The sequence below is a fragment of the Microcaecilia unicolor genome, chromosome 9, assembly GCF_901765095.1.
Source record: "Microcaecilia unicolor chromosome 9, aMicUni1.1, whole genome shotgun sequence".
Taxonomy (NCBI): domain Eukaryota; kingdom Metazoa; phylum Chordata; class Amphibia; order Gymnophiona; family Siphonopidae; genus Microcaecilia; species Microcaecilia unicolor.
In genome coordinates, this window is record NC_044039.1 from 165846077 (window position 1) to 165866641 (window position 20565).

The following is a 20565-nucleotide window of genomic DNA, read 5'->3' on the forward strand; positions in this document are numbered from 1 at the left end:
ATATTTACCACACAAGTGTATCAGGTAGGGGGGGATGGGCCTGGGTCCGCCTGCCTGAAGTGCACTGCACCCACTAAAACTGCTCCAGGGACCTGCATACTGCTGTCAGGAAGCTGGGTATGACATTTGAGGCTGGCAAAAAATATTTTTAAAGTTTTTTTTAGGGTAAGAGGGGGTTAGTGACCACTGGGGGAGTAAGGGGAGGTCATCCCCGATTCCCTCTGGTGGTCATCTGGTCAGTTCGGGCACCTTTTGAGGTTTGGTCGCAAGAAAAAATGGACCAAGTCGGCCAAGTGCTCGTCAGGGACACCCTTCTTTTTTCCGAGGATGCCCATGTGTTAAGCACGCCCCAGTCGCGCCTTTGTTATGCTTCCAACATGCCCCCGTGAACTTTGGTTGTCCCCGCGACGGAAATCAGTTGAGGATGCCAAAAATCGGCTTTCGATTATGCCAATTTGGGCAACCCTGGGAGAAGGACGCCCATCTTGCAATTTGTGTCAAAAGATGGGTGCCCTTCTCTTTCGAAAATAAGCCTGCAAGTAATTTACAATAGAATCCCAATGCTATAAAAATGTTCAATTCACTCATTCAAAACTCACCAGAGAACCATCAGTAGCAACTCATTTCACATGGGCTTTCCAGCTAAGATTTGCTCAACTCGTCATCTGTTCTCTAAATTCAGGCAAGTTAAACTATTTATTGAAAAAAACTTTTCAATTTTTAAATAAATTTTTTTATGTATTTTTAATTTTATATAAAACTCTCCAAAGATCACTCAATACTGATATGCCATAATCATAACTTAATGGCATTTGTAATGCACAATGCACTTATCTTAAACAACTGGACCCTCCGCTGACATGGGCCATGTTTCGAAATCTGCTTCAGGGTCTGGCCCATATATTTATGGTATAGGGATTTTATGTAACATTGCCCCTTGTTGTCAGGGTTTGATATCATATTCTTTTTACTTGCACTTGGGTTTATTGCTGCTTACGGTTTAAATAAAGTATATATACAAAGAGAATATCTAATCTCTCTCTTGTATAAGATATTGTTTGCCTAATTCTTGATTGTTGTTATTATGGGAAAGGGAAAAGGTATTAGGAAGTGTACGAACAATTTTCAGAGTGAGTTACCCTTTCGGTTTTCTTACTCTTCAACATCTGGTGTCCCTCAGGGTTCCATATTATCTCCTGTTTTATTTAATATTTTCCTCTCTCCTCAACTTACTTTAGTACAATTTCTCGGTTTTACTTGGTGGTAATCGGGCACAGTCGCGCGCTGCCCGCTTACTGCTGGGTTAGTGCCAGAGCCCTTCTCGCCACCTCAATGGGTGGCAGTAAGGGCTCCCCACCGTGTGCCATTTTTTTCCCGGGTTTTATTGGCTATGGGGAAAAGGGCCCTGGTACATGGGAAAAATGGCCCCCGCTGCCAGCGCAGGGCCCTTTTTCCTGCAGCTTAGTAAAATGACTCCTTAACTTCCAGACACAAATAGTAATATAGTAACATAGTAAATGACGGCAGAAAAAGACCTGCATGGTCCATCCAGTCTGCCCAACAAGACAAACTCATATAGTAGTAAAGCGTTCATTTTTCAGATTAAGACTTATTCGTTCTATTCAATCTCTCTTGCATCCTTCAGCTCTTTCTATCTTGGTTCACTCACTCATCATATCACAAATTGAATACTGTAATTCGCTCTACAAAAGCCTTCTACTTAATGACGTACATCGTTTACAACTTGTACAGAATACTGCTATTTGGCTAATCCATAAAGCAAAAACAAATTTGACCATATTATGCCGCTGCTAAAGAATTCCTATTGGCATCCAGTGACTCATCGAATAATATATAAACTTTGTCTTCTGGTTTTCAAAACCCTGGACTCAAAAGGACCTCTATCTTTACTGTCTACTACTTCCATATGTCCCTTCATGTTCTCTCTATTCCCAGGACCACAACTTACTTATTGTCCCAACCTATAAACAAATCCTTCACAAGCATACTCGTGCCTCCATTTCCTCTGTTCAAGATCCCCAGCTTTGGAACCTCCTACCCACCACCTAACGACATCAAACCTCTTTACCAGTTTTCAAGTCAGAACTTAAGACTTTTTTATTCCAGGATGCATTTTATTAAACTCCTCTTTTTCATTGAGCACCCGATTATCATTCTGGAAGAGTTAAGAGCATCCCCAAAGTTTGTTCCCTCCCTTTCTTTCTCTCTGAAAAATTTTTTTTTTTAATATAGGGTGCATTTCCCCCCTCCCCTTCCCCATCTCCTCCGAGTTCCAGGCCCCTCTCCCTCTCCTCCGAGTTCCAGGCCCCCTCCCCCCTCTCCTCCAAGTGCCAGTTCCAACCCCAGCCCGACCTCTTCTCCCATAATAGTCCTCCGTCCAGTCCCGCCTTCCTGCCGCCCAGAATTTAAAACTCATCTTTCTTACCTCGGTCCCAGCGGCAGCAGTGAAAGGCGAGCAGGCTCGGAGCTTCAGCCTTCCCTTCTCTCTGAACTCTGGTCCAGCCCTCATTTCCTGTTTCCGCAAGGGCGGGACCAGAGCTGAGAGAGAAGGGAAGGCTGAAGCGCTGAGCCTGCTCGCCTTTCACTGCTGCTGCTGGGACCAAAGGTAAGAAAGATGAGTTTTAAATTCTGGGTGGCAGGAAGGCGAGGAGTGGATGGAGGACTGTTGAGGCCGAAGGCGGGCAGGTCGGGCTGGCTGGGAACTTCCGGCAGGTTAAAATATTGGAGGTGCTCAAGCACTCACAGAGTCGGTGCCTATGGTGTTAGGCATGCCATAATCCCGCCTTTGAAACGCCTACAACATGCCCTCTTGGATTTGGGCGCACTGCAGAATAAATGTATAAAATGCATAGATAGAGGTCTGCAAAATAGGTTTTGAAAATATTGATTTAGTCGTTTTGAGAAGAAATCCGTCCAAATGGTGTTTTATGACACTTTTTGGACATTTTTCTCTTTCGAAATTCAGCCTGTAGTAACTTATGGAACTTTGTAAGTCTAACTGCTTTGAATATGAGTCCCATAGTGTTGCAGGAAAGAATTTTTGCAATTTACGCCACAAGTGTTTGCACTAGATGCAACTTTCTTTTTGAAGTTTTCTTGTAAGTGCCTAATAAAACATTCAGATTCCTCGTATACATTTTTTGATCCAGTTCAGTTGGAATGATTTTTTGCTAAGGAAGTTAAACAGTTGATTTCTCTTATTTAATAATGTAAAGACTATCAGTTAGATGGTGGGGGGGGGGGTGGGGGCTAACTATTTATACAGTGGTGGAAATAAGTATTTGATCCCTTGCTGATTTTGTAAGTTTGCCCACTGACAAAGACATGAGCAGCCCATAATTGAAGGGTAGGTTATTGGTAACAGTGAGAGATAGCACATCACAAATTAAATCCGGAAAATCACATTGTGGAAAGTATATGAATTTATTTGCATTCTGCAGAGGGAAATAAGTATTTGATCCCCCACCAACCAGTAAGAGATCTGGCCCCTACAGACCAGGTAGATGCTCCAAATCAACTCGTTACCTGCATGACAGACAGCTGTCGGCAATGGTCACCTGTATGAAAGACACCTGTCCACAGACTCAGTGAATCAGTCAGACTCTAACCTCTACAAAATGGCCAAGAGCAAGGAGCTGTCTAAGGATGTCAGGGACAAGATCATACACCTGCACAAGGCTGGAATGGGCTACAAAACCATCAGTAAGACGCTGGGCGAGAAGGAGACAACTGTTGGTGCCATAGTAAGAAAATGGAAGAAGTACAAAATGACTGTCAATCGACAAAGATCTGGGGCTCCACGCAAAATCTCACCTCGTGGGGTATCCTTGATCATGAGGAAGGTTAGAAATCAGCCTACAACTACAAGGGGGGAACTTGTCAATGATCTCAAGGCAGCTGGGACCACTGTCACCACGAAAACCATTGGTAACACATTACGACATAACGGATTGCAATCCTGCAGTGCCCGCAAGGTCCCCCTGCTCCGGAAGGCACATGTGACGGCCCGTCTGAAGTTTGCCAGTGAACACCTGGATGATGCCGAGAGTGATTGGGAGAAGGTGCTGTGGTCAGATGAGACAAAAATTGAGCTCTTTGGCATGAACTCAACTCGCCGTGTTTGGAGGAAGAGAAATGCTGCCTATGACCCAAAGAACACCGTCCCCACTGTCAAGCATGGAGGTGGAAATGTTATGTTTTGGGGGTGTTTCTCTGCTAAGGGCACAGGACTACTTCACCGCATCAATGGGAGAATGGATGGGGCCATGTACCGTACAATTCTGAGTGACAACCTCCTTCCCTCCGCCAGGGCCTTAAAAATGGGTCGTGGCTGGGTCTTCCAGCACGACAATGACCCAAAACATACAGCCAAGGCAACAAAGGAGTGGCTCAGGAAGAAGCACATTAGGGTCATGGAGTGGCCTAGCCAGTCACCAGACCTTAATCCCATTGAAAACTTATGGAGGGAGCTGAAGCTGCGAGTTGCCAAGCGACAGCCCAGAACTCTTAATGATTTAGAGATGATCTGCAAAGAGGAGTGGACCAAAATTCCTCCTGACATGTGTGCAAACCTCATCATCAACTACAGAAGACGTCTGACCGCTGTGCTTGCCAACAAGGGTTTTGCCACCAAGTATTAGGTCTTGTTTGCCAGAGGGATTAAATACTTATTTCCCTCTGCAGAATGCAAATAAATTCATATACTTTCCACAATGTGATTTTCCGGATTTAATTTGTGATGTGCTATCTCTCACTGTTACCAATAACCTACCCTTCAATTATGGGCTGCTCATGTCTTTGTCAGTGGGCAAACTTACAAAATCAGCAAGGGATCAAATACTTATTTCCACCACTGTAGGTCTAAATATTTGGACGATAAAAGTGACTTTGTAGTTATACAAATGTCTTATTTTTTTCCTTATTATTATTAGGAACTGTTGGTAAAATGCATACTGGCAAAAAATTACAAATAAAAAAAATAAAAAGAGAAATAAGGAGAAGACACAACAAAATGAACAAAATAAAAGGATGAAAGGCACGGCATTGAAAGACAATAGGTTACAAGAGTATAAAGGTCTGAAAAAACCCCTATTTTTTATAATACTTGCATGATTACATAGGTTTAAATCTTGGTACCTTAGAACGTATACAGTAGGTAAATTTATATGTTTAATTTTTATACTCAAAATATTTATAAAGGCAACATAAAAGCATAAGAATTGCTATACTGGGGCAGACCGGTGGTCATTCTAGCCCAGTATCCATCTTCCAACAGTAACTAATTCAGGTCACAAGTATCTGGCAGAATCCCAAATAGTAGCAAGATTGCATGCTACCAATTACCAGGGACAGCGGTGGCTTTCCCCATTTCTATCTCAGTAGAAGACTATGAACATTTCCTCCAGGAACTTATCCAAACCTTTTTTAAACCCAGATATGCTAACCGCTGACACCACATCCTCTGGTAATGAGTTCCAAAGCTTAACTATTTATTGAGTGAAAAATTATTTACTCCTGTTCGTTTTAAAAGTATTACCATGTAACTTCATTAAGTGTCCCCTAGTCTCAGTACTTTTTGAAAGAATAAACAATTGATTCACGTTTACCTGTCTAGACAACAAAGTTAGAAAAAAAGCGCTTTATTTTGATGTTATTAACTGAAATATGTTAGCTCTGGGGGTATGTTAATTGCGGTTGTTTTTGTATTGTGTTCAGTGGTGAAGCCAGGCAGGTAATTGTGGGAGTGGCAGGCCACCATATTTTCTCTCTGCCCTCCCCCTGGTATCCCGTGCCCCCTGCTCAAATGCAAAATATACATTTTTGAGCTGACAGGGATCCCAAGCCTTGCCAGCTAAAGACCACTTCCTCTGGTTCTCCAAGCTCTTCAGCTGGCAACATGTCCCCGACCTACTGCTGCCCCCCATGTATGCTCGGTTGGAGAGTTCTGGTCACCGGACTGGCGAAGTCAGCTAAATTGGGGGGGCCTCAGCCCAATATACAGGGATCCAGGCCCCTCACCCTCGTGGCTACAATACTGATTGTGTTCAGTATAAAATTAAGCAAATTTCTGTTTTAATTTCTCCACTGTTGCAGTATTTGATAAGTTTAACTTCTTGGGATTCCCAGTTCAATTTTCTTCTTCATATATTTCTAATCCTAATTTCTAATCTTTGTTCTGTATTAGGTGAAGGCCTGTTTGTGTGTTTTTTTGTGTGAAGAAGTCATTTAAAGTTGTTTTATGCGTGATAGTAATGGCAGGTGGACAGATCAGGGAGCAGGGAGGGTGGATCAAGGGGCCTTCCTTAATTTCTGCCCTGGGCCCCAGCAAGTCTAACACTTGCCCACCAAGCTAACTGCCTCCTTACAGCAACTGAAAGTGGAAGATGAGCCTCTAACTTCTGAGATTGAGGAGACTATTTCAATAATAATTTGTACTGGAGTGGCCTCGTGTATGCTCATGACCACGGACCATCACTGCCATGGAACCAAGAAGCTGACGATAATCCCCATGCTGTTGACGCTTGCACTGCACAAAAGGCACTTAATTGGTCTAGATCTTGTATATGCCTCTTAAGAGAAATACCACTCCTATGAGAGTGTTAAAGTAGATCCACAAGATATTGGTTTTTTTTTATTTTTACCCCGCGCTTTCCCACTCATGGCAGGCTCAATGCGGCTTAGGTACTTATTTGTACCTGGGGCAATGGAGGGTTAAGTGACTTGCCCAGAGTCACAAGGAGCTGCCTGTGCCTGCAGTGGGAATCGAACCCAGTTCCCCAGGACCAAAGTCCACCACTCTAACCACTAGGCCACTCCTCATATTCAAGTACTTGGAGGGAACTAAATGACTCTTGGTGAGGTTTACAACCCAACCAAGGCATTGCAGGAAGAGACTACTGTAGCAATGGCCTCCCGAGAATCCTGCTCATAATCAGCTTGAATAAGCAAATCGTATTAGTAAGGGTGAACTTGAATCCCTTCTTTGTTCAAGAACACTGCTGTCACCACCATTCCATTATATTCCGTTGCTTATATACCACTTAATTCAACCAAGGAATCAACCACCATCACCTTGAAGAATGTTCTGGGAGCCGTTGCCAAACTGAAGGGCAGAGCTCTAAGCTGATAATGCTTCAATGGCACATAAAATCTCAGATATCACCTGTAAGCTGCCCTTGTAGTAAGGTGAAAATATGCTTTGAATAAATCAAGAAAATTCAGGAATTCCTCTGGTTTTACTGAAGGTCTCCATCTGAAAATGGTGAACTCAAAGAGCAACGTTGACTCTCTTCAATCTACAATTGGCCGAAAGGTTTCTCCTTTCTTTGGGATTATAAAATATTAGGAATCCTGGCCTTGAAAGGGAATAAACTCAATGGTGCCCAAGTCAAGGAGACAACAGAAGGTATCCTGCATCACCCTATGCTCTAGATTCAACCTGCATGGGGTCACCATAAAAGCCTTTGAGACAGGATGACCGAACTTGAAAGCAATTCTGAATTACTTCTAAGACCCCCTGATTTGAGGTGATAAAAGTCCACTCCAGAAGATACAGATGAAGGCTGCCCCCTCCCCCCCACACTTTTATCACCATGGAGAGGACCCACTGACCTTCCTTGGGAACCCTCTGGGGCAGCAGACAGAGAAGAGAAAGAGGCACCACTCTCTCTCTTAGCCCCGTGAAAGGAATGCCCCTTCTGCTTACCCACAGAGGAATGAGAACCCTTCTTAGAGATCCCCAGTCTCTAGCATGAGAACCACAGACCAACATCTTACTAGAATGGGATCTGTCTTTGGAAGGTGTTAGGGTCTAGACTTGCCCAATTCCTTAAACTAACTGAAATCTTTCCATACAAGCAGTTGACCCTGAAAATGAAGCTTACTTAAACAAGTCTTAAAAGCAGAATTGGTCTAGAAAGCTGCCACCGATTCCAAAAGGGTTACCTCTGATGAAACTAGAAGTCGCTGGATCCAGCAACTGCACCCAAGCTACATACCCTCCATAGACTGTTGCCTCGACTCCAAGAGTCCATAACCCACTATTCTGGACTGGTCTAGCATGATGATAAGGAAACATGATTTTTGCTTTTTTTAAAACTGCATACAATTCTAAACCTGAAATTGGTAAACATGTAGTAGAATGACAAATTAGTTTTAAAATACTTTGCTATTAGTAGAAAAGTGATGTGAATTCTCATGCTGAGTTAATGTGTTTTTATTTAGGACCTAACTTGGTATTGCTGTTTCCTCATTCAATTAAGAATAATTCAGTAAAGATTTTTTTTCACCTTAGTCAAGATCAAGACATATCGCCACCAAATAAAAACTTTTTTTATTCTTTTTAATAGGCGAATCACTGGCTGCCCTTTCATTCCTTACTGCATAGGCCTACTTGGAAGGTAGTGAATATTTCTCAGATTAAAACTTATGTTGCATTAGTCAAACTTTCAATTATGTGGGTATGGCAGTTGCAATACTGGATGCTCGTATATATCTAGATGTCTAGTACTGTTAGTTGTACTACAGTAATGATTCATTTATTTTCATACAGAAGATGATTGAGTTTGAAGTAAGGATCAAGGTTAGTAGATTATTTTCTATGATTAGAGAAAATGCACTGCATACTTACAGGTTCAACCAACAAGTAGCATATGTCTCCAGATGTTTATCTCTCACCAACTTCAAAATCACAGTTTGGTCACTATGCCTTATATTGCCATCGGAGAATAAAATTAGTAAAGGTTTCTGAAGTCTTAAGTAAGCAGGAAGGTTTTCTACTGTGATTTCTGACTAAAAAAATAGTAAAGAAGTACAATATTATCAGGTTGTTAAAAACAATACAAAAATCTGAAAATTCTGCCATTTTTACCCAGTTCTTAAACACTGGCTGGACACTTTGAAAGCCCAGTATGCCAATGTGTCAAAACCTCTGCATTGTTTTGAAGCCACTGAAATGATAGCCTGCTCAAGTACCCATTACACAAGCAGGAAGGGGTTAAAACTTGCTTACACCCCTAAATTCAAGCTGGGCAATTAAAGGACCACTGACCAAACGTGGAGACAAGGGAAGAGGAAAGAAAAGCTGATTATGAATAAAGAAATAGGATTTGTACAGAGAGGGGCCAAAATGGCTGTTGTGATTGGTCACTGCTTATAACAGCATACAGCCTAGCTCAGATGCTGAGGAATTAGCCCCCCCCCCCCATCCACATACCAAGTGTAAATTAGCAGTAGGCTGCTGTACATATAAGGCACCCAATCCGCCACATGACTGACAACACACCCAGTGATGTTGGCACCTAAGTTGTATTTGAAGTATGTCTTAAAGACACTAAGCACAAGTGTCCAATATGAAACACTGGTATTTGTAATTTGCTCATAAAAAAGATTTGCTTAGTCATTTGCCCCCAGATTCTATAAAGTTGTGCTCCCAAATTTCCAACTACTGTAGTTGCCCTCCTATCTTAACTGTTAAATTAGGCGCCATTTGACCTTATATATCAATAAAGGGAAAGGGGGGAATGGGAATAGGACTTTATATACCACCTTTCTGTGGTTTTTGCAACTACATTCAATAGGTTTACAAAGGGGGCAATGGAGGGTTTGTGACTTGTCCAGAGTCACAAGGAGCTGAAGTGGGAATCGAGCCCAGTTCACCAGGATCAAAGTCTGCTGCACTAAGGCTACTCTTCCACTCCATAGCCCTCAAGTGCCATTAATTGATGTTAATTAGAACTCAGTTGTAGTTACATGTGTAACTGCAATTAGGTGCTGTTCTATAAACTTAGGGGCCCTTTTACTAAAGCTTAGCACGTGCTAAATGCTATGAAGCCCACAGGTATAAAATGGGCTTGTTAGCATTTAGCGCACACTAAGCTATAGTAAAAGGGCCCGTTATTGCCTAAATGCTGTAGCACACAACTAGAAATGGGTGTGCACATGGGCAGATCAGGGGCGTGTCTTGCAGTTACACACACGTTATAGAATACTACAACTTCCGTGCACAACTGCCAACTTTAGACGTGACCATTTGCACCAGCTGTTGACATGGCGTAAGTGCTCGCATCTAAAGTTAGTCATGTGCATGCTGACTAATGCTCTATTCTGTAACACCAATTTCATGTGGTCAGAATTGACTCTTAGCATCCATATATTTTGTGTCTAATTTTGGCACATTTTTGAATCTACCTGTTGGAGTGAATTTTATAACAGGATATGTATGTTGTACCTATTTTATAAATCAACATAAGCAGGACATGTATATTGTACCTCTAACATAAGCACCTATGTGTCTTTATAAAATAGCCTACTGGAAAGCCCCTGTACAAAGTTACACCTGTTCCAAGACAGTGTGTGTATATGCCTGTGGGAACTGGCACATACGTATATCTTATAAAATATTTAAATAAGAGCCAATCCCACCCCCACATCACACTTTCTTTATTCACAGAAACACCTACAGATATGTAGGATAATTTTATAAAGGGACTCTTTTAGGAAATTTTACACAGATGCCCTGTTATGAAATAATCCTTGTATTATATAAAAGCATATGGCATATTTTATGAGCACCTACTTTTATGCCTATGTACCTCGGGACAATTTTATAAGCATCTGCTTGAATGTGTAAAACACTGTTTTACATGTTCAAGTCACTAATAAAATTATTCCCTCTACAAGACCTGGAGAGAACGATTGAAGCTTTAGACAAAGAGCACATGTTCCAGAAAAGCATAGTATAACCAAAATCCAGTTATACAGACCTGTGTGCAATTGATCACAGCAGATCAACCCTTCAAAGGTTGTCATATTGGGAAGTAATGGCATAAAATATCACTCTGGGCCAATTATACCCTTCTTTATTTTATTTGCCCAGATAAATCTATTGAATATTTTTGCCAACCATGATGCAGTTTCTGAATCTATAATCTTCTAAATCTAAATTTTGCTCTAAGGGGATAATTTTATAAACCAATATATCACCTGGACTCATGCCAAAACACAATTGATTATTGCTGCTATCAAAATTATATGAGTTGCAGTGAATCTTGCTTTCTGAATGGTGCTCACTAACAATATACTATCAATACTATAAAAAAATGGAGAAAAAAGCCTCAGACTTAAGTAGCTGCTCTACAGTATCAATGTTCTAACACAATGCTGCCATAAGCACAATCACAGGCAAAACAACTCCGTCTTGTTATATAACATGAAAAAGAGAGAGAGCATACATCCAAGAAAGCAAGAAGACAAGCTTTAGCACCTACATACAACAATCCCTCTCTCTTTTCCTTCTAATCTCTATTCTGGTGGACCAATCCAGTCAAAAATTTGTTTTGGTTTTGTTTAAGAGATCCTAAGCTGAGAACACTTTTAGCCCTTTATTACGGTATGCTAGATTCAATTATTGGAGACTCCCTACTGCATTTGCTAATACACAAATATAATTTTGAATTGATGATTCTACTTGGAGAAGACAGGGGCAAGTGAAGTGCTCATCACCTCTCTTTGCTAAAGAAAAGCTGATCTCATACATAGACTCCTCCAATACATGTACCACTATCCAAGTTTCTCCCATAAAACCGATCCCTCAGAGAATCTCTTCTTTGCTGGAGATACTGCAGTTCTAGGAGTCCTCGTATTCATATGTTTTCTGGAGGAACAGTTTCAGTCATTTCCCAGCCCATAGGACATTTCACCATCCCTTCTTCCAAGTTAGCACCATTAAGTTATTGGTGTCTCAAATGCTACTGGAGGCAAGATTTATTTTGGTCGATGCTGGTAATTAAAATTACACTCACAAATGATGCCAATGATTTTTGTGTGATCAATTTAAGAATGTCCTCTGCGTTATAATTTGAGAGAGAGATGCCATCAATTCTGTGCTCATTGTGCCTAGCAAGAAGCAGTGCTGGCAGAGTTACAGCATATCTGTGAGATCTGAAGGGAAAATAAAAGAAAAATTAAACAGCCTGAATTTATATACCAAAGCAAGAATGAAAAAGCAGGAAAAATAAATTCAATTGTAATTTTTAAGGTTATGCATTTTTGCTTTCAATCACTGAGCTGCTGAAAACCTGAGTAAAAAAAACTCTACTGGTTTCCTCAAATAACTATATTCAGTCGGAATCTTAAATGCAAATGGAATGATGGACCAAGATGTTCTGTGCTTTATAGTTCATCATTGATCATGTTTTATCCATGCCTTGCCTTTATGAACATAAGTATTGTTAGTGCAAGTTCTGTTTGTCAAAGATATACAGAATTTAATGGGATATTCAAAAGTTGTTACGTTTGGAAACGTTAAAACATGCTGCTTATGTCAACTTCTTCAAAAAGTTAAAAAGCTAACTTACAAATGTTGGACATTTTCTTCAAAATAAATTCCCAGTGCTGAATAACCTTTTAAGATGCTCCCAACTTCAACAAAGGCTTCTCTTGCTATGAACAAAAAAACAACAAAAAAAGCAAAGTCCACAATACTGTTTGTTCATATCAAGACATACATCTTGCATGGAAAAGAAAAAGACATCATTAATGCAAAAAAAAGGAAAACAGACAAAAGAAACAATAATGGTCATATCGTCCTTATCAAAGTCCACATTCTAATACTTAAGAAAGATACATTGGGCTATATAGGATGCATGAAAATTCTGCATGGAAAAAAATATGCCTAGGTGTATTCTCTAAAGTACACCTAAATTTTATAGAACAGGCTTAAATTTCTGAGTGGTATATAGAATTACACCGAGCGCCTCTCCACACGGCCAAACTTAGTAGCGGCCATTTACGTCACATTTTACTTGGTGCAAATCCCGATGCCTAAATTAGGCACAGAGGGTGTATTCTATAACAATGCACATAGATTTTAGAAATGCCCATGCCCCACCCATGACCACACCCCCTTTTCAACTATGAGACTTAGAATTTACATGCACCATGTTACAGAGTACACTTAGCAAGTTCTATGCGTAAATCTTAATTAATGACAGCGTTAATTACTTGTTAACATTTAATTGACAATGCTGATTACCTAGCTGACCAATTAAGTTATGTGCATTGTTATAGAATATGCTTCTATTTCCACGCGGAAATTGAGGTGTGATATATAGAATCCAGCAGATGTGATCCCTAAGGTAAAACACTAACCAGCTAATTTTAGTATGTGATCAAAGGAGAGGGATCATGTAAAAAAAAAAAACCCCGACAAGAATATTATAAATTATAACTAAGGAAATGGAGGCATAAGACAAATCACACAGTCAGTGGCAGAGCAAGATTTGTACTTCTGAATCTCAACTCTTCTGAGTCATACGACTATCTTACACCTAAATAACTTTCAACACTCTTTGAAGTGGAAAGATTTGGGGGGAAGTTATCAACACGGGCTACTGTTAAGACATTTTATTTTATTGTTTGTTGAAGAACAGTGGGCTTCCAAGCCTGTGAACTGTATTAATTATTTCATGAAGTGCATTTCCCTTGTTTGGTGACTATCTTTTTTTTTGTAAAGCTGTTACAGAAGTGACAGTTTTTTCCCGACTAAGTACGAGGTAATCTACCTCAGTCTCAGATAGGGAGAGAGAAAGATCTCTTCACTGATGTCCTGTGTGCAGTTATATTTTATAACCTATGAACAGCTATATTTCCTGAACTCCCCAGATACTACTCAGGTAGTAAACAAATGTTTAGTTACTTTTAATATTGATACCTGTTTGATTTACCTGTTATTGTTGCTATATTTCTACCATTTTTTCCTCCTACTGTTCACTGTTCAATTTCATGACAATAAATCTTATTAGTTTATTGACTCTGCTGTCCTGGATGGACTAAGAATCCTGGTGGTTTGTGTTTTGGTCTGTGGGTGCTTTCTGAGAACTGTGAGTCCCCTGAGATTGTGGCCCCAGTGTCCTTAGAAACCACCAGGGAAATAACTTGTGGGTGGGAGACTTGCCCAGAGGCAAGTGGGACCCAGCAGGTGGGTGGAAGGGTATGCAAGTAGAGCACATGATTGATGGTAACGGATTTGAGCAGTGCTGGGACAGACCTTTTAGGTGGCCACGGGGTTAGCCCCCTCCCCAGTGGGCTCTACGCCTTTCGTGACATTGTTAACCCCAGTTATTAGTAACTAGGATTAATTGCATAAAATGGGACCTGTGCTAAAATAGCCCACATTGATAACCATGGGATCTTTTTAATATGCCGTGCTAAAAAGTGTCTGGCACTACTGTCAGCACATGGGCTTCCCACATGCTGTGGCCACTTTTAGTGCGGCAGTAAAATGACTGCGTTTGGGGTTTTTTTTTTTTTGTAATGGCCATGCACTAATTTCTCTATTAGCGCGTGGCTATTACTGCCGTGAGCCCTTACTGCCACCAATTTAGAAGGTGGTAAGGGCTCCCGCGCTATTCCTGTGCTAATCAGGTAATGCATGGTAATATGCCCATACTACCCAATTAGGGCAGGCAAGCCTACTCTCTGCCCCCAGACACACCTCCCGCGCTGGAAAATAAAAAATATTTTCCAGCGTGGGATTAGCATGCGCTAAGCAGAACACTATCATGGGACGCCTCAACACGTACCACAGTAGTGCTCTTTTACGACATGGTAGGCCTACTATGATTAGTAATAGGGCCCCTATGTCCCTTTATCTTTATTAATTTTATTGGTCAAAGACTTTAAAAAAAGTAAATTATAGAAGGGCAGTACCACACAAATAATTACAATTTACTGAAAAATAAGGACAATCAAATATTGTAAAAGCATGGAAAAATTTACTTGGCAAATATAACTTCTTCATTCCATAAACAGTGAAACGTTTAGCAAAAGCAAAATCCTAATGTTAAAGAGATGTTAAAAACATCTGATGAGGTCTCATATCAATTAAAAACAGGGAATACTGGGATCATCCCAGTTGCAGCATTGTGCACTACCATGCAGGAGACCAAGGTTCAATTGCTGACAGAAGAAATAGAACCCTGGGGAACTACAAATTCTGGCGGATATACAGAAGAACAAAGGCCCTCACAGTCTTGAGAACACACAGAAAACAGCGAGGGTGACTCAAAACTAAGTAGAACATGCTCCAGTGGTCTAAAAGGTTACAAAGACTTGACATAGATGTGTTTCAGCCAACTGGCCTGCCTCAGGAGTCTCCTAAAGTTGTCGCAGAGAGCTGTCTATACCAAACACTGCAGGACAATATGGAGCCCTTTTACTAAGCCGCGTAAATGTCTATGTGCACCCAACGCACGCCAAAATGGAGCTACCACATGGCTCTTGCGGTAATTTCATTTTTGGCGTGCATCCGATATGCGCATCTGGAAAATAATTTTTTCGGCCATGCGTATCGGCTGCGCGCCAACTGACATCTGGCGCACGTAGGTCATTACTGTTCATAGCAAGGGAAGCCTTTGTTGAAGTGGGGAGCATCTTAAAAGGTTATTCAGCACTGGGAATTAATTTTGAAGAAAATGTCCAACATTTGTAAGTTAGCTTTTTAATGTGTGAGACTTTACCGCTAGGTCAATGGCTGATGGTAAGGTCTCAGACCCAAAATGGATGTGCAGCAGTTTTGATTTTGCCGCACATCTATTTTCGGTAAAAATTTTAAAAAGCATTTTTTACAGGTACACTGAAAAATGATTCTGTGTGTGCCCAAAACCCATGTCTATACTACCACAGGCCATTTTTCAGCACGCCTTTGTAAAAGGACTCCTATGTTACACGCTATTATCTGTTGCTAGAATGGAAATTGGCAGAAAGCACTGCGCACCAAAAAATGGTCAACCTCTAAAACACTTCTTTAGACTGTCGGCAAAGCGTCCATAGTCTGGAAAATGAAAAAACATTTTTTTCCACACAATGGATGCTTTTACTACAATCTAGAGAATGTTTTAGAGGCTGAACATTTTTTGACGTGCAGTGCTTTCCACTACGTTCCATGCTAGCAACGGATGATAGCATATAACATATTGCCCTGCAGCGTTTGATACAGACAGCTCTCTACAGACATTAGGAGACTCCTGAGGCAGGTCAGCTGGCCAAAACACGGCCGTGTTGAGTCTTTGCTGTTGGACAATAAACCATTGAGACCACTGGAGCATCGTCTACTTATTTTGAGTTATTCTCACTGTTTTCTGTGTGAACTACAAATCTTACCACAGTTGATAGGCAGACTTAGAAAAAATTATCAGACTGATTGTTAGGTTCCAAAAATCACTACAATTACAGCTTCATTTTTACTTGACTTTTCAGGCCGGCCAGGGTGGGGCTGCAGTCAGAGCTCCTGGGGGGAAAGGAGTATTGGTTATTGCACAATGGTGAAACCTGGTGATCAGACTTAAGATATGTCCTGAAAGAAGTGGAGGGTCTGTTGCACCTGGTCCAGGAAATCACTGTGACAGCTGTGCTAGACAGGAGGGAAGGTTACAAAATGCAGAAAACCTCCAGATAGTTGCAAATGAAGGTTTATGAAGTTGTAGCTCAGCAGAAACTAGTTCTAAGAAAGATTAAAGTAACGTGCTATTCTGCCAACCGTCTTCTCCCATCCTCCCACCTTCCCCCCAAAATGGAAATCACAGTAGATAATAAAAACAGTAATAAATCTTGCTGATACATAGAAATATATCATCTCATTTCACAAAAAAAAACCCTAAAAAGTAAGGAGGAGTGGAGAAATCACTGGTCCACAAAGGCAAGGAAACTGAGGATCAAATGGAGATGAATGGAAAACTATAATGAAAAGCTTAATATGGGGCACTAAAGAAAATATCCAAATAATCCATATACATTTCTTAAACATTGAATATGCCTTGAAAAATAGCACTTTCAAAAAAAAAAGTCAACTGAGCATACTGAAGGTGAAAAGCTCCTACTTAAGCACAAATATAGTAATAAATATTTTGTATATTCACACTAGTAAGATGTCTTATTAGCAGTACTGTATAATGCCATATGGAAGATCAAACTTTGAACCCGGGTCAGATGAGGCAAAGGTGATCCAAATAAATCCTAGCTGTTGCTCTATGGCAGCACTTACCAATCTTTCCGTGGATGCGTATGGGCCAATGATGTCTTTATTGAGGGCCCACCCAGGTCATGACTCCAAAAAGTGGGTTTCCTGACCCCATCTGAGGACACAACCCACAGTTTGGGAAGTCATGTTCTACGGTGACATTTAGCAACTAAACTTGAGAGAAGTACTTATGCACTCTGGGGCCGATGCCCAAAACTACCACCAGTGCTAGCATACAGTTAATGGCGGGTTTGCGCACACATTATTGCGCGCCAAATGCCATAGGGCTTGTAAGCCAGTGTTAACATGCGCAGTAAAGATGGCCGAAAATTGTATAGAAATTTATTACAATGGATGGTAATTATAGAGTTGCAGGGGAAGAGAAATCTAGCCTGTCCCCACTGGAATCTAACTCATCCCTTCAAGAATTTAATGGTACCTAAAATACAATTCCGGTCAGCTCTCTGTCTCTCTTTGGGTTTGAGCCACAGCACTGCAGGTAAGGAAGGAACCGAAGTTCGAACTTGGAACACTCTGGTGCGCACATGTAAGACTTGTTTCTGATTTGCTGGCACTGTGCGCTGAGAGGCTGCCACATGCACGTGCCTCAGTCAGAGCTGAGGCCTGCACATCAGCTTGGGAGCAGAGAGGTTTCATGGAAGACTTTCCGCATCTGCGCTGTTAAAGCAAGGAGGAGGAGCAGGCGGCACTCAAAGAACTTGGTACTTAGTAGGTGAGAGACTGGCGCAGGTGCAGTTTACACTTCCACAGGAACCCTGCAGGAACTGCTTCTGTCCTCACTGGAACCCCACAGAACTGCTTCTGTCCCCATAAGAATTCCACAGCCCTGGAGGGGATTCCTGCAAACCCCGTTCTCATGCAGGTCTCTAATGGTAATGAGGCCAGTAAGTATTCCTTTGCAATGCAAAAATGAAAGCACTGCAATAAACAGAAGAAAATGATGGCCCATAACGCCAAAAATTTATCATCAGATCAGGGACAGCATAGATGTTTTTGAGGAGAGGATTTCTTGTCAATTTTTTTTACAGTGAACTGAGGGTTCTGTCTTCTTTTACAAGCAGAAGGAGGCTCCTGCACGTTTTAAAGCCAGGCGGGAAGGAATAAAAACGTGTACATGTTAGAGCAAATTGGAAAGTAAAAGCACACATCCTCGCCTTTTCTTCTACGCCTAAATATGAGCCTTGCCAAAATTCCATGTGCTAATAATATTTTTGAGGCCCACATTTAGGCGCTGGAAAAAAAGTGCCAATATGTGCTCGCACTTCCGTTTTAGTCTGGACATGCGTACAAGAGCTGTGCTTACTACAAAACCTTTGTGCACATGTGTCAGGCATGTTCCTCTCTCCCTGTGATTTAACCATGCATAAAATTTAAATATCATTAGCTTCGAGCCATCACTGAGCTAGCTTTTTGCGTTACTGCTGCATTGTGGGCCCATCAGCACACGGCTTTGAACATCGCCTCTCTGGAAGGAATCACAGTTCATGGCCCCTGAGAGAGAATCATTACAAATAAGTTGGAAGGGGATTTTAAAACAGGTGACAAATATTGAGTAGTTATGAATGATGCCTCAAGGCACAAATGAAACAGGAAAAATGGTCACCCTCACCACCACGACAACCAAAAATAAAATAATTTGTTTGGTGTACAGCTATGAAACAATTAGAATTCTTAAAGCAACAAAATTATCTACATTAATTACTAAGGGGTCTTTTCACTAAGATGTGTTAGGCACTAACACATGCCTAAGCAGCAAAAAAAACTTGAGTAAGGTGGGACATGCTCAGGCATCCCATGATAAAAAGGAAATCTGCGTGTGCTAACCCCATGCGAAATAATTTTTCTTTTCTTCTTTTTTTAAAACTTTTTTATTTATGCAATTTTTCAAACTTCTTACAAGATACAAATTGCTTTAAGAAACATATCTATATACCAAAAGTACCCATTAAAGGAAGAAAAAAAAAAGAAAAGAAAAGAAAATTAAGACTAATGCAGAAATAATTCAATAAAATCCCACTAATGAGGGGAACCAAAAATAAATAAGGATGACATAAAGAAGAACTATCTCTTTTTCCTTTTTTAAATAACAAAGCTTAGCAATGAACCAGTGTAAATATTATACGTATTTAAGGATGTTCTATGCAAAGTCACATCATAGTCATACAGTTAAGAAACTTATGTAGACAAAGTTTGAGCCATTCCATTCTGTAAGAATTGTTTTAATTGTGCAGGATCATAAAATAGAAATTTATGATTTTGCCATTTTACCAAACACAGGGAAAACACAGCAAGAAATTTGCACCTTTAATACAACAGACCTTTCATAGCCTGTAAAGGTTTAGATATAACTGGGGATGACCACACGCTAATGGCAACATCAGCGCATGGCCACTGATGCAAAAAAATTAAGACATTTTTATGGCCACATTTGAAAAAAAAGGCAATAGCAGGTGGGAAAGAACTACTAAGGCCACTTTTCACTGCAGCTTAGTAAAAGGACCCGTAAGTAAAAATTTCCAAAAATTTCTACTCACAAGATCCTGCTATGAAACACAGAAAATTTCAGAATGAAAATTGATCTTAATAATTTTGACAACAGCAATATCAGAGAGTCTTTCCTAATACTGATACTCTAAGGGGCTCATTTTTGAGAGAAAAACATCTAAAAAGTGGCATAAAGCAGCCTTTGGACGTTTTTCTCATAAAAACACCCAAATTGGTATTTTCAAAACCTGTTTTTCATATGGTTTTCTATGCTGTTCGTCTGCAGTGCTTCCAAATCTCAACAGTATGTGTCGGGAGCGTGTTAAAGACAGGACTTGGATGCTTTTCAGCCATAATGGAACAAAACAAAACCTTCCAGGACTAAAACTAAGACATTTTGAGCTACACCAGTTTTTAGAATGAATAAGGCACAAAAAGATGCCCTAAATGACCAGATGACCACTGGAGAGAATCAGGGATGACCCCCCTTACTCCCCCAGTGGTCAATGACCCCCTCCAACACCCCCCCCTCAAAAATGTGATTGCCAGCCACAGATGTTATACTCAGGTCCATTACAGCAGCATGCAGGTTCCTGGAGTAGTCTAGTGAAGGGTGCAGTGCATTCACTTTGCAGCTCCTCAGTACTTCTCCACTCTTATTTCTCCCTACACTCCTCCCCGGGAACTCCGTTCACTGAGTAAATCTCTCTTATCTGCGCCCTTCTCTTCCACTGCTAACTCTAGACTCTGTTACTTTTATCTTACTGCACCATATGCCTGGAATAGACTTCCTGAGCCAGTACGTCAAGCTCCATCTCTGGTTGTCTTCAAATCTAGGCTAAAAGCCCACCTTTTTGATGTCGCTTTTAACTCCTAACCCTTACTCACTTGTTCAGCACCCATCACTCCCACCTGTGTAATTCCCTTATCCCTTATTAGTCCTGTTTGTCTGTCCTACTTAGATTGTAAGCTCTTTCGAGCAGGAACGGTCTATGTCCGGTGTACAGCACTGTGTACGTCTA

At 40.9% G+C, this 20565-nt stretch overlaps 1 protein-coding gene across 1 annotated transcript in view; it reads right to left on the minus strand.

Moving 5' to 3' along the window:
- Window positions 1-20565, minus strand: part of TXNDC16 (thioredoxin domain containing 16) — a 196347-nt gene that overhangs the window by 13871 nt on the left and 161911 nt on the right. The window contains exons 17-19 of the mRNA XM_030215380.1: window positions 12378-12462; window positions 11823-11961; window positions 8651-8811 (exon numbers count right to left, since the gene is read on the minus strand). Coding sequence (XP_030071240.1) covers window positions 8651-8811; window positions 11823-11961; window positions 12378-12462 — 385 coding nt within the window. The remainder of the gene's footprint in view (window positions 1-8650; window positions 8812-11822; window positions 11962-12377; window positions 12463-20565) is intronic.